At 36.1% G+C, this 17,066-nt stretch overlaps 1 protein-coding gene across 3 annotated transcripts in view; it reads left to right on the forward strand.

Annotated features, from left to right (window-relative positions):
* The window catches only part of LOC149926112 (uncharacterized), a 68,109-nt gene that overhangs the window by 27,931 nt on the left and 23,112 nt on the right, over window positions 1–17,066 (forward strand). For all 3 annotated transcript variants that reach the window (XM_090162018.1, XM_090162019.1, XM_090162017.1), the window contains 4 exons: window positions 371–445; window positions 576–606; window positions 5,071–5,099; window positions 8,852–8,926. In XM_090162018.1, the coding sequence (XP_090018144.1) occupies window positions 371–445; window positions 576–606; window positions 5,071–5,099; window positions 8,852–8,926 (210 nt within the window). The remainder of the gene's footprint in view (window positions 1–370; window positions 446–575; window positions 607–5,070; window positions 5,100–8,851; window positions 8,927–17,066) is intronic.

Below are 17,066 nucleotides of genomic sequence, written 5' to 3' on the forward strand. Positions count from 1 at the left end.
TGTGTTCAAAGTGCCAACATGAACGTATTACATAATGGGGCAAATGTCACCGGTGTGCGCTTCTATCGCGTTGGCAGACGTCAGTTGCAATGAACCAATGAGCTTAGTCTTCATCATAATTCCTGAATTGGGAAATTTCATGTTTTTACGAAAACAGTGTTGTAGCAAGGGTGTGGCGCCGGGGGCAAAATTCTAAAAACTCACCTAAAATTGAACAATAGCCAATTGTTATGGCGTGGCGTCCAGTTCAAGTGGCTCTTCTTCATATTAGTTTGATGGCCGCCGCCGTATTGTACATAACTCTTCAACTGTTATTGTTAAAATGGTCATGGTGAATAGTATGGCTTAAAAACACATTTGTCTTTCCCAGGGACAAATTACAGCTGGAAGAGACCAAATAAATGTCGTTTCTAATGACGGATCCGAGATTACAGTTAATAAGTCGGTAAGTTAACACCCACGGATCGACTACTAAGTTTCTGGTGTCATTGCGATGATATGAAAGTGAAATAATTCTCATTTCAATTAAATAGTTAAATCCTCAGAAAATATAATTAATCTTTTTTTATTTTTAGCCGATTGGAGGTGGGACTGACGAGAGCAGAGGTATTACGAAAATTACTTTTTTCCTAATTCGCATTTGGAAGTGCTCTGTTTTTTTTTAAAAACTACGTAACCCATATCCCTAACTCAGCGTTGCCAAATAGGCGATCTCGACCCTTAATTAGAAATGAAGACACCCCGTGTAGCATATCAAACCTCGAAAACGGGAAATTTCGCCCTAGGGCAGTAGAAAGTGTGACCGAGTGATCTGCGGCCATTTGTATCTATGTTAGAATTTTCCAAGACGTTTCGATTTGTTGTAACTGAGCCAATTCTCTATTTTTTCGCGACATTTTAGTGTGCGCGTCCAGGTTTACTTTTCACCAAGTGTAGGACCCCAAATAATGGCGGAAGAGCGGTGGGTCATAAGAATGGTAAAAGAGTGAACAGTCAAAGAATTGACCTCGACCTTAAAAATGACAATTTAGATTTTTTTTTTAAATTTCGTAAACGTTTACAATAAAAATGCAACTAATTGAGCAGCTTCGACCTTCAAAATGGCAATTTTTTAAATTTAAAATTTAGGCCCACCTAATAAAGACTCTTATACGCGCCTTTCCAATCGACCGCCATTACCTTACAGAGTACAGGGAGGGTGATGAAAACAAGTTGGCAAGCCAAAATATACCTCTCCTCGGAAGAATTGTCCCTAGTGGTATTAATTTCTCGAGATAACCCTTAAAGATATATCTCCACAATTTCGAGTTATTTGTTAAAAATGTTATCCCAGTTCTATCCAGCCCGGTATAAAATTTTAATTATAATTAAAATAATTGAGACGAAACGACCAATTTTAATTTATTCAGAATATCATAAGTTAAGTAGTTACAACAGTGAGTTAGACGTACTATAACAATGCACAATTGAATTTAACCCTATTTACGGTAGAAGTTTGTCAGTTGAATATAATACAAAGCAAATTTTAATGAAAGATATATCTACAGAGGGTATTATAACGACCGTTCGCTTTTTGGTTTATAATTTTAACGGAATCGGGCCGATTTTAATTAAACGATAGATTATCGAAATTTTGTTAAAAGAATATTCAATAAGGCCGCGCGATAAATTTACGAGAATAATTTCCCTGCGCCGTTATATCGAAAATTTATTTGATTCGGGAATGCCAGAACTATAATGTTGTGGGCGAGTGATTACAAAATAAAATGGCAACCAGAATTATGCAAAATTATAAATGTTTATTTTTATTCAGAACAGTCTATGGAACGTTCTAGATTTAACTTTCATCAATAACCTAACAATATATATCCCTTCTACGTAATTGTACAGAACTGGTACTCAAGTGTCCAAGACTAGATTTGTCTTAGTTCATCGTGATTGAAAAAAAAACACACTTACACTTAAGTAAATATCATAAATTATACTGAGTAATTTTAACTAAATTCAAACTACCTAACTATAAACTGTCTTAATTACTACTAATTACTTCCAATCTCCTTAAATAGCATCACAGGTTGAGTTGATAATTTCAAGGGTATAATTTGGTTATTCCAATTCAAAAAATAATAACAATCAATTTTATCTTACAGCTGACTTGAGTTAGTTCACAATTACTTTAACACTTTCAGTCTTAAACACGCACTGTTCATACACTTAAGTCCATTCACACAATTTAACTCTTTTCTTGACCGAAGACCGAACATACTAATTAAAACCGCAAAGTTACCTCATAACTTTTGACCGACACCAGGACCCCGTCCTGTAGTAGTTCGTCTGACAGCCAAGAACTAAGAAAGACTATATCTTCTATATTGACGGCAACGGCCTTATATACCTTTATTTTGTGTTTTTTTGACCGGTCGAGATTTGACTAAAGTTCGAAAAATTGAAGAGATTATATTTTTTACCCGGTTTGATTGATAGTTCTCCACACGGTGGCGCTATATTATTAATTTGATATAGTTTCCGCGGGAGTTTTGAATAATTATCCTTTTTCTAAGCGTTATTAAAAGGTAACAATGAACTACTTTTTGTGTTTTAACGAAATTTTGTTAAGAATTTAACAAAAATTTAAAACATAACAAAAAACCGTAGCAAAGAATAAACAAACAAAGTTCAATAAACAACATACATGTATACAGATATTGTATTAATCCATTTAGTAAAAAACGCCGCCTTATCATAATGGTTCCTTTACTTTTTTATTTTCCCTAAGGAAGTCAATGGCTCGGCTGTGGACTATCTGCATTGTAACAATGCAATCCGAGTTCAATTTCTGATCACGATCAAATTTTACATTAATATACTAAAATATTTAATTAAATATAAGATTATTATAATTTATAAATAATTAATTAAATACAAGATTAATATAATTTATAAATATTTAATTAAATATAAGATTAATATAATTTATAAATATTTAATTAAATATAAGATTAATATAATTTATAAATATTTAATTAAATATAAGATTAATATAATTAATAAATATTTAATTAAATATAAGATTAAGATAATTTATAAATATTTAATTAAATATAAGATTAAGATATTTTATAAATATTTAATTAAATATAAGATTAATATAATTTATAAATATTTAATTAAATATAAGATTAATATAATTTATAAATATTTAATTAAATATAAGACTAATATAATTTATAAATATTTAATTAAATATAAGATTAATATAATTTATAAATATTTAATTAAATACAAGATTAATATAATTTATAAATATTTAATTAAATATAAGATTAATATAATTTATAAATATTTAATTAAATATAAGACTAATATAATTTATAAATATTTAATTAAATATAAGATTAATATAATTTATAAATATTTAATTAAATACAAGATTAATATAATTTATAAATATTTAATTAAATATAAGATTAATATAATTTATAAATATTTAATCAAATATAAGATTAATATAATTTATAAATATTTAATTAAATATAAGATTAATATAATTTATAAATATTTAATTAAATATAAGATTAATATAATTTATAAATATTTAATTAAATATAAGATTAATATAATTTATAAATATTTAATTAAATATAAGATTAATATAATTTATAAATATTTAATTAAATATAAGATTAATATAATTTATAAATATTTAATTAAATATAAGATTAATATAATTTATAAATATTTAATTAAATATAAGATTAATATAATTTATAAATATTTAAAATGATGTAGAATAAATTATAGTACCTAACGTTATAACTTTGTAAAGGACATTCGCCAAAGAAAACGGCCATACAAACACAACAAACTCAACATCCACAACCGTCATAACACGAACTCAACATCCACAACAATCATAACACAAACTCAACAACCACAACCGTCACAACACGAACTCAACATTCACAACCTACACATAAACATTACAATAACGAAATATCCAATCAAACTGAAGTAAAACTGTCGGGACGGTGAGCGTTGACGAAAAAAAGACCAACCAAACCAAACCCAACCGCAAATCAATCCGTTAACGCTCACCGTCACACGATGGTTTTGCCAACCCTTCGAGAAACTGCGAACGCAGAAATTTCGAGAAACTGCGTACGCAATGATTAACCTTTGCCCCGAAAATGCGAACGCGTTCGCAGGCCTGACAGACAGACCCACAGACAGACAGACAGACACGGTGATTTTATAACCCCTCCTCGGAGAGGTAAAAACGGTTTTTGGGAGATGAAATTTCTGCGGTAGAGCGCTTGCTCGTTGATTGTCTGTACGATAATGGCGGCGCCCATTAAATGTTTCTAAAAAGAGTGTATAAGAAGATAATGAACAGCTAATACAACCTACTTTCTTTAGATTGGTAGATGAACCAAGTTTAAAAGCCCCTAATACATTTTTGTTTCGTTCACGTTGTAATTGTTTTGCGTTTTAGTTGGCGTCCTATTACCCGCATACGAAAGGTAGAAATGCTTTATTAACCAAATAATAGTTATATCTACGTAAGAAATGAAAGAAAACACGAGTCAATTATAAACGCGAGAGTAGGATATTTCAAATCGATTGATATATCAGAAACATTTCTGGCCGTAGCGGTTCCACTGGCGATCCGCTTTATACCGGAGTCCTACAAGAAGAGCTTGAGAATACGTTCGAAGGAGGAATCAGACATATAAGTTCACCGTACAAGATAAAAAATATGACACCGAAAACCACTTTCTTAAAGAATTAAATTAAAGTATATGAGCTTGAGACCAATTTCACGGAGGCACCTACGCGTGGTGCGTGAAACTTGACTGAATGTTTACGAGGGGGTCCATTTAATTAGATTTATCCCGTTCGACCTTGGTTTGGCTAGTAGAGACAATCCACACAAGTAAAAGGACATATAAGAAATGTTATCAGACGTTTTGCAAATAAATATCGATGTGACCCAAAAAGAGTCGCGTATCGAGGGTATACGAGGGAACAATGGTGTGTTCAAATTGTTGAGATTTCAATTGTTCCTTTCAGATGTTCAAAGAGGGGAATGGGCAGAATTGGTAAGTCTTTTCATCAGCTGCATCGACGAGAAAATCCCAGTTTTGTGAAAACCCAGCGATCACCATATTTTAGGCAGTTTCAGTCTATAGTAACCCTGATATTAGATTTAGACCAGCTGACAGTAGGTAAAAAGAGGTGAAGCCCATCGTCCCAGGAATAATGTTTTCACACGAATTAGGTTTATGAGCGTGAACAACCTCCAGCTGGTGTAGATAGGTGTTGGCTCGCGTGGCATGAAAGGCTTTCCACCACCACCCTCCAACGCGTTGTAGCCCCGACACATGGACTAATTATAATTAACACAGGGACACCCCGTTCCCGTGTTATTCCTATACACTCTTTTTCGCCGCCCGCTAGTCGTCCATTACCTGGAACCACCGGTGGGGGGTCTAAGCTCGGGTCTTTGGTCCCAGGGTATGGAGAATGGGGGTTAAGGGGGGCAGTGGCGTAACTTTCGGTGAGCGCCATGGGACAACTTGACAGAAGGCTAGATTGCGGCCGCTACGCTACGTGTTGCCGCCTTTTTTCCGAAATTTTGCCGCCAAGCGCGCGCTAAGCTTCTTACAAGGATGCTGGCGCGTTTATTCCTCCTACTTCGCCTCCCTTCCTATCCTCTATGGATTTACGAATCTTGCCGGAGTCTGAAATTTCATCCCTTACTTCTAACGTCGTTAGTTCTGTTCTACCGAAATTTTTTTATTATTTATTGATTAAATTCCCAACGCTATAAAAACGAGATCCATCCGTCCTTCGACAGTGTTTTTAAAGTGTACTAAGTGTACATTGAGTTGAAACTCCATCTGCGTACACTTAATTTTGCACGAATCTGAATTTTAATTTTATCTTTTTTTTTCAGAGATCAAAAATATATTTAGAAAAGTTCTTAAGAAATGGCGCCCCTGAAAGTGGCGCCCCTTTGGGTCACATTGACCCATTTGCCCCACGTAGTTACGCCACTGAAGGGGGTAAACTCAACTTGAACGCGCACGGCAAAATTAAAAAAAAGAGTGTATATGGAGCTCCGAAGCACCCTTGTTAAATGATCTTCCTCTTTTTATCCCCCCCCCCCCCGACAGAATTTTACTCGGATCGAAAAGTCACAAAAAGGAAACGTCTTCCGAAATAAAGTAGTTTTCAATATCACCACCAGCGGCAGTCGCGGCAACCAAACATTAATATGACAATAATAGTTCTAAATCAGTCAAATTTGGCCATCGCTATCGAGATAAAATTTTATACCTCATGAATCGACGTTTCTTTTACATATGTGGCCTCAGCGGTTTCCGAGAAATCCATGGCCCCCGATGGCTCATACGGGTCTCACGCTTCTGAGAGCTTTTCACGGGCCCTTGAGGGCCCCAATGGGTATCGTGATAGAACAGTTTTTAAATTTAAATGATCATTACCCAAACTGAATTTTGACATATATATAGTTTTAGAAACAGAGTAGCCCATTCCTAGCTACGCCACTGGGCAACGGCACTTTAAGTGTGGGTTATATGAACAAAATTATATGAACAATTTTTCCGGTCACTTACGCAGACCGCTTTATTAGTGTGCGTACATCGAGGCGGGAACAAAAGGAGCGCGAATTTCCCCCTCATTTGTCTAAAATGACGGGACTGCGTTCGAACGGTGGAGACGATCCAGATAAATCTCCTTAAAAAGGAACGACATTGATTAGTAGTTCTGGGCAGGAATCAGTAACGCTACTTGGAATGAATATCTTCACATAGCCCCTGTGGTATTTTGTAGCGGAACATTGTGGGTGTTATATCTCTGGGGAAAGCTATTTGATTCTTTTTAAATTCACACTTAAGTTTCCGCACTGAAACAAAAGCTAAGTCCTATATTTTTACTTTAATTAACTATTTAAATATTAGTTCCCTATCGCGTCAAAGTGCTGAGTTATCTAATTTTTCTATCTTACAAGAAAAACACTGTTTAAGCATAGAAACTATGTAGTTTCTATGGTTTAAGACTACGAATAAAATTATTTATTACTTTGAACTTCCAATTTGACCATTAGGGTCTATCCAAGAGAAAGGTTTTTTCAATTCTGCTCTTCCTCGCTTTCTGGGGTATCGAAGAAAACTCCGCGTCACAATGAAAAAGAGAGGGGCCGATGAACAATATCCGTTGCAGGTGTGACCACTAGGAGTGAAAATTTTGGTGACGTACTTGGGCTTTTCTGGATTTTATCCGGGGAGCGTGGAAGATTTACAAATACAATACAATAAAATAAAATAAAAGACAATAATACATAGGAATTATACAAGGATTTTAACAAATGTTGGAAAGATTTGGCCTACATTTTAAGGTTTACAATTGTTTAAAATTATTTAGTATTTCATATTTAAATTTTAAGTTTTAATTAATGAGTGTGATTAAATATTTAACAGTGGGTGGGGCCAAAAACGCTTATACCGCCATAAATTACATAAAATTCGGTGACTTGAAAGGCCTTGGGTTTGATTGGTTATAACAAATATACAGTTATTTGTATATTTCACCCATGGTTTTTATTAGTCGTCTGCTAGTTTTCATCATCGAGGAAAATGGAAGAACCCGTCGGATTAGTTGATTTAGATGTTTTTCCGGTTTTAGAGTCCGCGATAGATGAGTCATTAAAACCAATTCGTGGTGTCGAAAAGACAGTAGTTTGTGACCAAGCTTGAAAGAAAAGAGCAATAATATTTGTCCGTAAATATCAAGACAATTCCATAAAAATTAGCACAAAGTGTTAAAATCATTAGATCTTTCCTTGCATGAACTGAATAGAGTCTTCAAACCGTCGGGAATATTAAATACGCCGCTCTCTAAAAATATGTTGACTTACGAAACAACTTTCTCAATTAATACTGATTTCAACCGTATTTTAAATTCTTTAATAACTTTTTCTTATTCATATTTTGGTTTACCAGTACTTTATCACCTTCAACTCTGCCAAAGACGCTAAATAGCAAGCAGACGACAGAGCAAACGACGCATTAGTCACGTGGTTTTATGGGAGGAGGAGTTAACACTTTCGACTTATAAGCTCCGCCTACTGTGTTCCGCCACAACGGCGGGGAATCAAAGCCGTTATTCATTCCAAGTAGCGTTATCGATGAAACTTCAGGGGGTGTTCAACTAAAAAGGGCGTGTAATCCCCACAATTACAAGCGGGAAGCCTTATAAATATAAAAAAGAACGGCATTGGTAGACCCACCCGGCGGCAAATTATGTTGCAAAGTAGGACTCCTACTACTCCCATTACTACACTTCAAAGAAACCAATAATTCCACTTTTATCGAAATATATATATTTCAATGTGGAACTAAAAACGGAAAATGCCACGAAATTATTACAATTTGTTAAAATAAATGCATTATCCGAATTCTCAAAAGCAGATCCTAAAAATTCTAGTATATGATATTTATCCCATGATTTGACAATTAGGAGCAATTAACACAGCACCCCACACAAGGAGAACTCAACACGACAAATGGGGAAATGGCGTGCATTTTCTTGCGTACAGTTTTCATTGGCTAGACGCTTTAGCGCCTGCTGCCGTCAGAAGGGAACAATTCGGAAATGTTCTTCCCCCCGCCCGTAAAACGTTCAACCTAAAGGTTCGTCCAATGAAATTTGTACACAACACTTCGTTAGAGTGTTTGAAGGCTAGCTGCGTTCTCCTTGTGTTTGTTGCTCCTAGTTGGCAACATTGCAGGTCTTTGCTTAAAGCCACGTTTTTTCAATTTTGCCCTAGTTCCGTCCGTCCGTTCGAAGAGATGATATCAATGTCAGGGCTAACAAAAAATCAAAAATTAAATTGGATGAATCGGTAAGTTAACTCTTGCAGGCCCTATAATTATCGGTTGACATCTAAAACAATTTAGCCGTAACTCCTTTTTACTTAGTAGTCATTCTGTCAAAAAAAAGATAAACTACTAGCTTGTCTTGAAATAAACTTGTTTTGTTTATGCAGAAACAGTTTATACGGCTTTTAAAGGGTCTCCAAAGTTCGGTGGCAAATGTGTGTAAAGTCCGTAAAGTGCGAAATTTACGGTTGACTCTGCCCGCCTCTGCCAAGGCCGAGTGAGGGGTTGGGGGGAATGAAAAGGATGCTCAATTTTCTTTCTTTTTTGCCACCGAACTTTGGAGCCCCTTTAACTAATACGCGAATAGTGATAACATGAATTTTAATTATATAGCGAAATACTAATAAATCATATTTGGGTCTTCTTCAACTTGTTTATAGGGTCCACTCCTTTTAGCGTTACAGATCGCACGCTCCCTAAAACTTTAAAACGCGCGAGCCTCTTTAGTATTAACAAGTAGAACAAGACGTGAAGAATATTTATACTCTTATTAATTTTATTCCATGTTTAGCCGATTGGTGGGAAGAATACTCAGGTACATATGAATTTTGTTTTTCTTTGTACCCGCTTCGAAGTTATGAATATTTTAGGACAAAAATAAGATTTTGGGAAATATTGGCTCTTACACGTACTCGAGAGACAGGGCCTAAAGATAGCAGCGGCGTCGCTAGTATTTCAAGCGGGCAAATTAATTTGGGGAAATTTTTTAACGAAGGGGGATGAAATGGTCGTCATATCTTTTGAGCTACTGCAATCTTGGATTAATAATAGAAGCTAACGCTTAGCTGCAATGAGTATTACAGGAAAAATCTCAGCTATACGCCTAGGGAAAATATGATATATCGAAGTCAACCATTTCACTACGGCGAAGAATGGACAGATATTGGATACGATACAACAGTAGGATTGGAAAAAAACTGTTTTTTTAAAAAAACAAAATAACCAGATTTTTTGGATTGAACTATGTTTTGTTTGTTTAAATCAGGTTATTTTTTAAAACACTGTTTTATACTACTTTGAAACTATTTTTTTAACTACACATTATTTTCTGTACTAACTGTGAAATCATTGTGTATTGAAGGAGATTTGCATTTAAATTCAGTGTAAAGTTTTTACCTCTCCGAGGGGACTATGTCCCCTAGGAGGGGTTATACAATCATCGTGTCTGTCTCTGTGTGTGTGTGTCTGTCTGTGGGCTGCGAACGCGTTACCGGGGCAAAGTTCAAAACGCGTTACCGGAGCAAAGTCCAAAACCGTTTATGCAGTTGAAAGGTTTGGCAAAACCACCGTCTGACGGTGAGCGTTAACGGAGTAATTTCCGGTTGTTGCGGTTTGGTATGGTTGTTTTTTCGTTAACGCTCACCGTCGTGACGGTTTCAACTCAGTTTCATTGGAAATTATGTTTTTGTAATGTTTATGCGTAATGTGGGAATGTTGAGTTTGCGTTATGGCGGTTGTGGGTGTTGTGGGGGTTCAGTGTGTTGTGTTTGCATTTTGTATGTATAGGCGTTTTCTCTCTTAACTTCTTCCTATTGACTTTTGGGACGGACTAAGTGCTGAGGGTTACGACAAACGTCTCAACGTTCAAATGGCAGGGTTTCCACCAATTGTTTACGGTATTCGTCTTAGTATCAATTTGCGATCGCATCAGGCGGGATTTGAACCCGAGACCTCTTGTTTGACAGGCGGATGTTCTACCAAAGAACCACCGACACTTATTACGCTTTATCGGAAGCGTTTATTACAAATTAACAAAGTATTAAATTTCGGTTTTTATTAAATAGAACGAAATTTCGTGTTCCATTTAAATTATTGCATCGAAGTAATTCTACTGTAGCGTATTCTCTGTTGATTAAAAACGAAAGCGCCGCCCAAGTTTCGAACCCGAGCCCTTCTGCATGACAGGCGAATGTTTTACCACAGAACCACCGATAGATGTTACGCTTCTTTGAAAATTATAAACTCAGCTTAGCGGAAGAGTATATTTATAGTTTTTAAAGTCTAAATTTTTTACGTATGCAATTTTAATGGTCAAATCTTGTTTTAGCGCAGTCAGCCGAGATAAGAGGGTTAAAGGTAGAGGCTTGCGCCGCCGCCGATAATTTTGAACGAGCCGATCGCACCGATTGTTCGAAAATCGGCGCACGCCGCCGTCGCCGCCGCCGATACAAAGAACGGCGCGCCGCCGTTTCTTTTTTTCTTTATACACTTTTTTTATATATATTAAGCTTGGTTTTCATTTACGTGAAAATAACTATATTTGAACACGACGTCGAACGTCAAATTTTGGTTTTCAGATTTCGGTCGACGCAGAGTAATAGCATTTTCACTTAGCGTCAATAGATTCCAGCATTGCTATCTTGGCTATAGAGAGAGTCACTAATATAACCAAGGCTTATCCACATTTTAACTTTCTGTAAATTTAAATGTTGCTTGGTTTATCGATTTGTTTTCTAAAATTGCATTATAATAATCAGTGGCGGACTGGGTCTAATATTTTTTGGTTGCTAGGAGACTAAAGGTCCCAGCTTTAACAACTATAACGCTACCATGTTTACGGAGGCCCACTTCATGAACGGTCCATGGGATCCACGCCATCGGGCAGGTTACCTCTATGGCCAATCCGAGACTGATAATAATTTTTTACTTTAAATTTTCGAACAATCGGCGGCGGCGCGATCGGCGCGTTCAAAATTATCGGCGGTGGCGGCGTTTAGCGGCGGCGCAAGCTTCTATCTGAAATTATATTTAAATGGAAAATAACATATCAAAATAGCAATATGTATGTTCACCGTGCGATGATAACCTTCGGCAGCAAAAATGATATTATTCGTAACTCGGATTTATTTCAGATTGGAAGGCTCAGAGCGTCAGTGGCGCAGCCAGAAATTCGTCAAAGGGGGTAAAAGAATGTTAATATTAAGAAGGGTGTCGAGACATTGAACCCTCCTGGTCTACGCCACTGCCGAGCGTTATCGTGGAGCACGACCAAAAAAATAAAAAGCCAATATCGAGCCTTCAACCGAATTTCGATCCGGCATAACTGCGAATAATTTTGGTTGTCGTTTGACGTCAGGCCAGTGGCCTACCTCGGAAGGACCATGGACTAATTAATGTACTTCGCACATTAAAACATTAAAACAAACGTTTTACAAATTGAGCCAGTCCCACGTGTTTTCCAGCAGCTGAGCTACATTTGTATTTTCCCTCCGCTCACCCCTTTTCTTCTTCCCCGGTTATCATTAGTTAGTTAGTTCCCAACTCCGCCGCTAGAGCGCACATTTAACAATCGTACGAAGCAAATATTCGGGAACGGGGCGTTCCTGTGCGAAGTACATTAATTAGTTCATGGACGGACTAGTACGAGTTGGTATTGCCCTTGCGTTTCTAGTCGCGTGTTTTTTAAACTGTCGCTACAATAAATAGCTCTAAAATTTATACAAACGCCGGCGTACGGCGCCGCCGTAGGCCTAAACGCCGGCGTAAGCCGCCGCCGCCGGTATATTTTGGGTCAAACGCCGCCGCCGCCGACCCATATCAGAACGGCGCAGGCCTCTTGTAGACCCTGTGGGTGGTCCACTTTGTTAGTTTTTTGTTATTTATTTACGGGTTTTATTATCGACCTATATATAGTTGTGTTAATGCAGAGGCGATAATTTAACGTTTATTGCTTTAAGAGCTGGCGGTTAGTCAAGTGGCTCTCTGTGCTTTGTTGATGGAAAGGTTTTTGCTTCTTGTAAATATATTTGGTGTGGATATTTGGATATCTACGATTTCTAACGCAGTCAATGATTTCCTGGGTGTGCGAGTCATTATATGATATTGGAAATTGGATGGTATTGGTTTTTTTCATGTTTTATATGTCACAACGTCAACTGGAAGTCTACGAGTGTTGAAATAAAATGAGCGTTAAAGATGCGGCAAGTATTTCGTAAGCGAGAAAAATACAAATACCATCTGTAGATATTTCTTTCATTAAAATTTGCTTCGTATTATATTCAACTGATAAACTTGTACTGTAAAAAGGGTTAAATTCAATTGTGCATTGTTTTAGTACGTCTAACTCACTGTTGTAACTACTTAATTTATAATATTTTGAATAAATTAAAATCGGTTGTTTCGTATCATTTATTTTAATTATAATTAAAATTTTATACCGGGCGGGATGGACCCGGGATTACGTTTTCAGTAAATAACTCTGAATTGCGGAGATATATCTTTAAGGGTCATCTCGAGAAATTAATACCACTAGGGACAATTCTTCCGAGGAGAGGTATATTTTGGCAAGCTTGCCAACTTGTTTAAATTTCATTTATATTTGTGTAATTTGTAACTTTATAAGGAATGTGTTTGACCCCTTTTTTCTTCAAAAATAGCCTTGAATCCAAGAGAGAAACCGTTCTTGGGCCGAATTCTGAAGCCCCTTTCTTAATCCCCTCTTAACAGGTACTTCCCCCTAGCTCCCCACTATATACCCGCGCCAGCACGACCGAGTCCCTCTGACCTTCAACTAGCGTAAAATAAAACCCCTTTTTATTCTGTTACTACTGTGTATTGTGTTGTAATGTGGAAAGCGATATTTTCCACGTTTTTTGTTTGCCTCCCGACGAGAAGCCTTGAAGGGTCACTATTTTCACCCCGCAATAAATCAATTTTCATTATAACATCGTATCGTTATTTCAAATTTCAACTAGGAGTTATCTACAATTCAAAAAATTACGAGACTAAACCCAACAAATTTTTCAGTTGGTTTGGGGGTTTAATTATCCATAGCTCTCCCTTCAAGTTAATTTAATATTTAGGGCGCGGAAATAAAGAAAAGTCCCTAAGTATTCTTCATAACTAAAATTTCATTAATGACTATGTTTTCATGGAGGTAGGAAATGCGGATTTGAGGAAATCCCGATTTTGTTCCCAGCGGGGAGCTTTTTTAGAAACTCGTATTTGGACGTTTTCATGGATGTCCACTCTCGATTTTCAACCGGGTTATTTTAAATAAAAATTAAAAATGTAAACATTGAATTGTTCGCGTACGATAACAAAAAACCTATTCGCAAAATTTACTAATTTAATCACGTCAACAATTAAATGTATTGTTTATATCTTTAAATTTATGCTTACATTTATTTTTATTTTAAAAAAATGTCGTTAAAACATGTGAAACCACAACTTTTTAGTAGTGCTCGGAATTATTTATTCATTATCATAAATTGCGATATTTTTTTCTTCATCGTTTTTAAGAAATAAACTTGTTATGTAACCAACGATTTCGTTAATCTACTACTCATTCTACTTATTCAAATAAATAATTGTTTTTATTAAGTTTTAGGTGTATCCACTTTCTTTTATTCAGCTATTTCATCTTGAAATATTACTATTTAAATTAAGGTTCAAAGTATTTATTCGTGAATAAAAAAAAACAAAAGTCCGAGCACTACTAATTATTAGTTACTATATTTCCAACTAAATAAACCCCCAGTGTATCAAACACGTGTTCGTGCGTTATCATTCGAAGAAAGTCCAGATTTACCAAGGAAATACGGGTGTGTTTCCCATTCAGAATAGTGTAGCACGGATTTAGAAATACCGATTTCCTCAAACCCGTATTTCCTACCTACTACTCTCGCTAGGTTTGTTTCTCTTTCGCCTTATCCTGGCGTTTGGGGAGGGGTGGTCTCAAGGACGAGTGTATTTTTTTTTCTGTTTGTCATGAGGGGGGAGCAAATCAGCCATTGGATACAATGTGTTGAATGGGGTAGGGGGGTTTGGGGCGAGAGAGTAAGGCGAGTTTTTGAGTTATTTTTGCCAGGGAGTGAGGATCCTTACTCCCTGATTTTGCGGGGGTAAAAGGGTACCACGGAAAATCTCGCATATGAAAAAGGGCTGGGTGGGGGGGGGGGGCTTACTGGGGTGGTTCGACTATAGGTCTTTGGGACGAGAAAGATACGAGTTTTTGACCACGGAATATTTTGGGGTGAAGTCTTATTGAGTTCGTTACATTTTAACATTAACTTACTTTTCTAAAGTACAAAACCACAAATAACTTTATATGATTAATTAATGCGTCTCGAAGCACACAACTAGCTTTTATCCAATACACAACTGCAAAAAACGATCGTTTGAAAATGTGTAGTTTTAGTTTTCATTTCATTTGTGTAGAAATATTTTGATCAAGAAGACCGTTTTAGTTTTTGTTTCGTAGGCTTCTGGTAAGAAAAGGTACAAATAATTGGGAACTATTTATAATAAATTAAAGCAAAGTTAAAACGTCAAAGGATTAAAAACATTTAGTTTAAACCTGTGTGGTTTAAAACAGTACCAACCGAGGATAACAGAGTTGTAAAGGAAGCAAATATGGATATATTGAATTTTTCTTTTAATATGCTTGAAAATAATTATATCAAAGATTTAAGATCAATGTCCGAAAATGTTCGTGTTGTGGATTAGAGTGTCTAAATTTCATATCCAATTAATATTACTGCGAATAAATATATTACGTTATGGACAAAAAGTCCTTAAGACGGCTCTGACTAAAAATGGTTGTTTAGTTTATTAGTATACGTTTAGTATTCAACTAATCTTGCGGTTGTTAAAAGTTTGTATTACTAAATTTAGTTTGTGATTAAAATTTTACAATTATACTTAAATTCAACGCCCCTTAAAGGGATTTTCAAGGGAGGTGTGAGGGTTCGGAAGTCGATTCAAAGGACGTCATTGAAACCTAGGAGCAACAAACACAACACTCCACACAAGGAGAACGCAACCCGTCAAAAGTCGTGGATTTTCTTGTGTACGTTTTTCATTGGCTAGACGCTTTAGCGCCTGCTGCCATCGGAAGCGGAAAATTCGGGATTTGTCTTCCCCCCTGCCTGTAAAACGTTCAGCGTAAAGGCTCGTGACGCTCGTCCAATGAAATTCGTACACAACCCTTCGTTAGCGTGTTTAAAGGCAAGCTGCGTTCTCCTTGTGTTTGTTGCTCCTAGTTGAAAGTTGAAACCACATCAGAGTGTAAAGTTGTAATTGCGAATGACCTATTTTAAATGGATTTCAAGTGACCGTCGTTCAGTTGGTAAACACTTATTTATGTAATTATAATTTTAAAGTTAAATGGCTTCAGAACATTGAAAGAAGTACATACGTTAGTACTTACACATAAACTACTTACTAAACAGAGACACTTGACGAGTTTCGTGATTTGGATTACATCATAAGATACATTGTGGCCATTATCAAAATCTTGTAATTCACCTTCGGTCACCAGATGGCCCCACCAACAGAGGTACACAATTTAAAAGTGACCGGGAACATAGCTTCTATTATTAATCCAAGATGCGAACGCTTCCTGGATATAGCACTTTAGCCTTTAGCAAGGCATTCCGCTTCGGCCACGATTTATGTCAGAAAAATTGGGGAAATGAAATTTTACCCCTCCTCCCAATCGGAGATGACGTAGAAATTGAGGCAAACGTTTTTGTCGCGCATGAGCGTTGTGGCCCTACCCACGTGACTAGTTGGCTAATAATAACGGATTCGCGTTTTCAAATTCTTAGTTGTGCTTAATCGTTTTAGTTTTCCATTGTTAGTCAGAGTTCATTAAATTAAAATGGTGCGAAATAAAAACTGCGCGTACCCGTCTGGCAAAAGTGATTCCCGATACGCTGATAGGCCAAATATGGTTGGGGTAAATATATTTATTTATAACTGAAGAAGGAGGAAGAGTTCATCCTAAACGTTGTATGTTATAAATAAAAAAATTCTGAATTTAAAACCGTTTAAGTATCTTTTAATTTAAGGAATAACAAAACTTTTCATGCTAAATAAATAATTGTGGAAGTAGTTTACAAACTTTACATCCGCCCCAATACTAGTTTTGGGTGACGTAGGGTAAGCGACGATTGTATTAATAGTTGTAAACTAAACTAAGGCTTGTTTCATTATAAAACAGGGTATTTAAATACGGAGCAGCTACAAAAGAGCGATAAATGGCTTGTTACAATAGAAAACAGTGTAATTATATACGGAATAACTACAAAAGAAACAGAAATTTTTTATTTCAATGAAAAACAGGGAATGTGCATTCGGAGAAGCTACAAAGAGCCAAAG

Source organism: Leiobunum rupestre, chromosome 10 (assembly GCF_980474605.1).
Source record: "Leiobunum rupestre chromosome 10, qqLeiRupe1.1.hap1, whole genome shotgun sequence".
Classification (NCBI taxonomy): domain Eukaryota; kingdom Metazoa; phylum Arthropoda; class Arachnida; order Opiliones; family Sclerosomatidae; genus Leiobunum; species Leiobunum rupestre.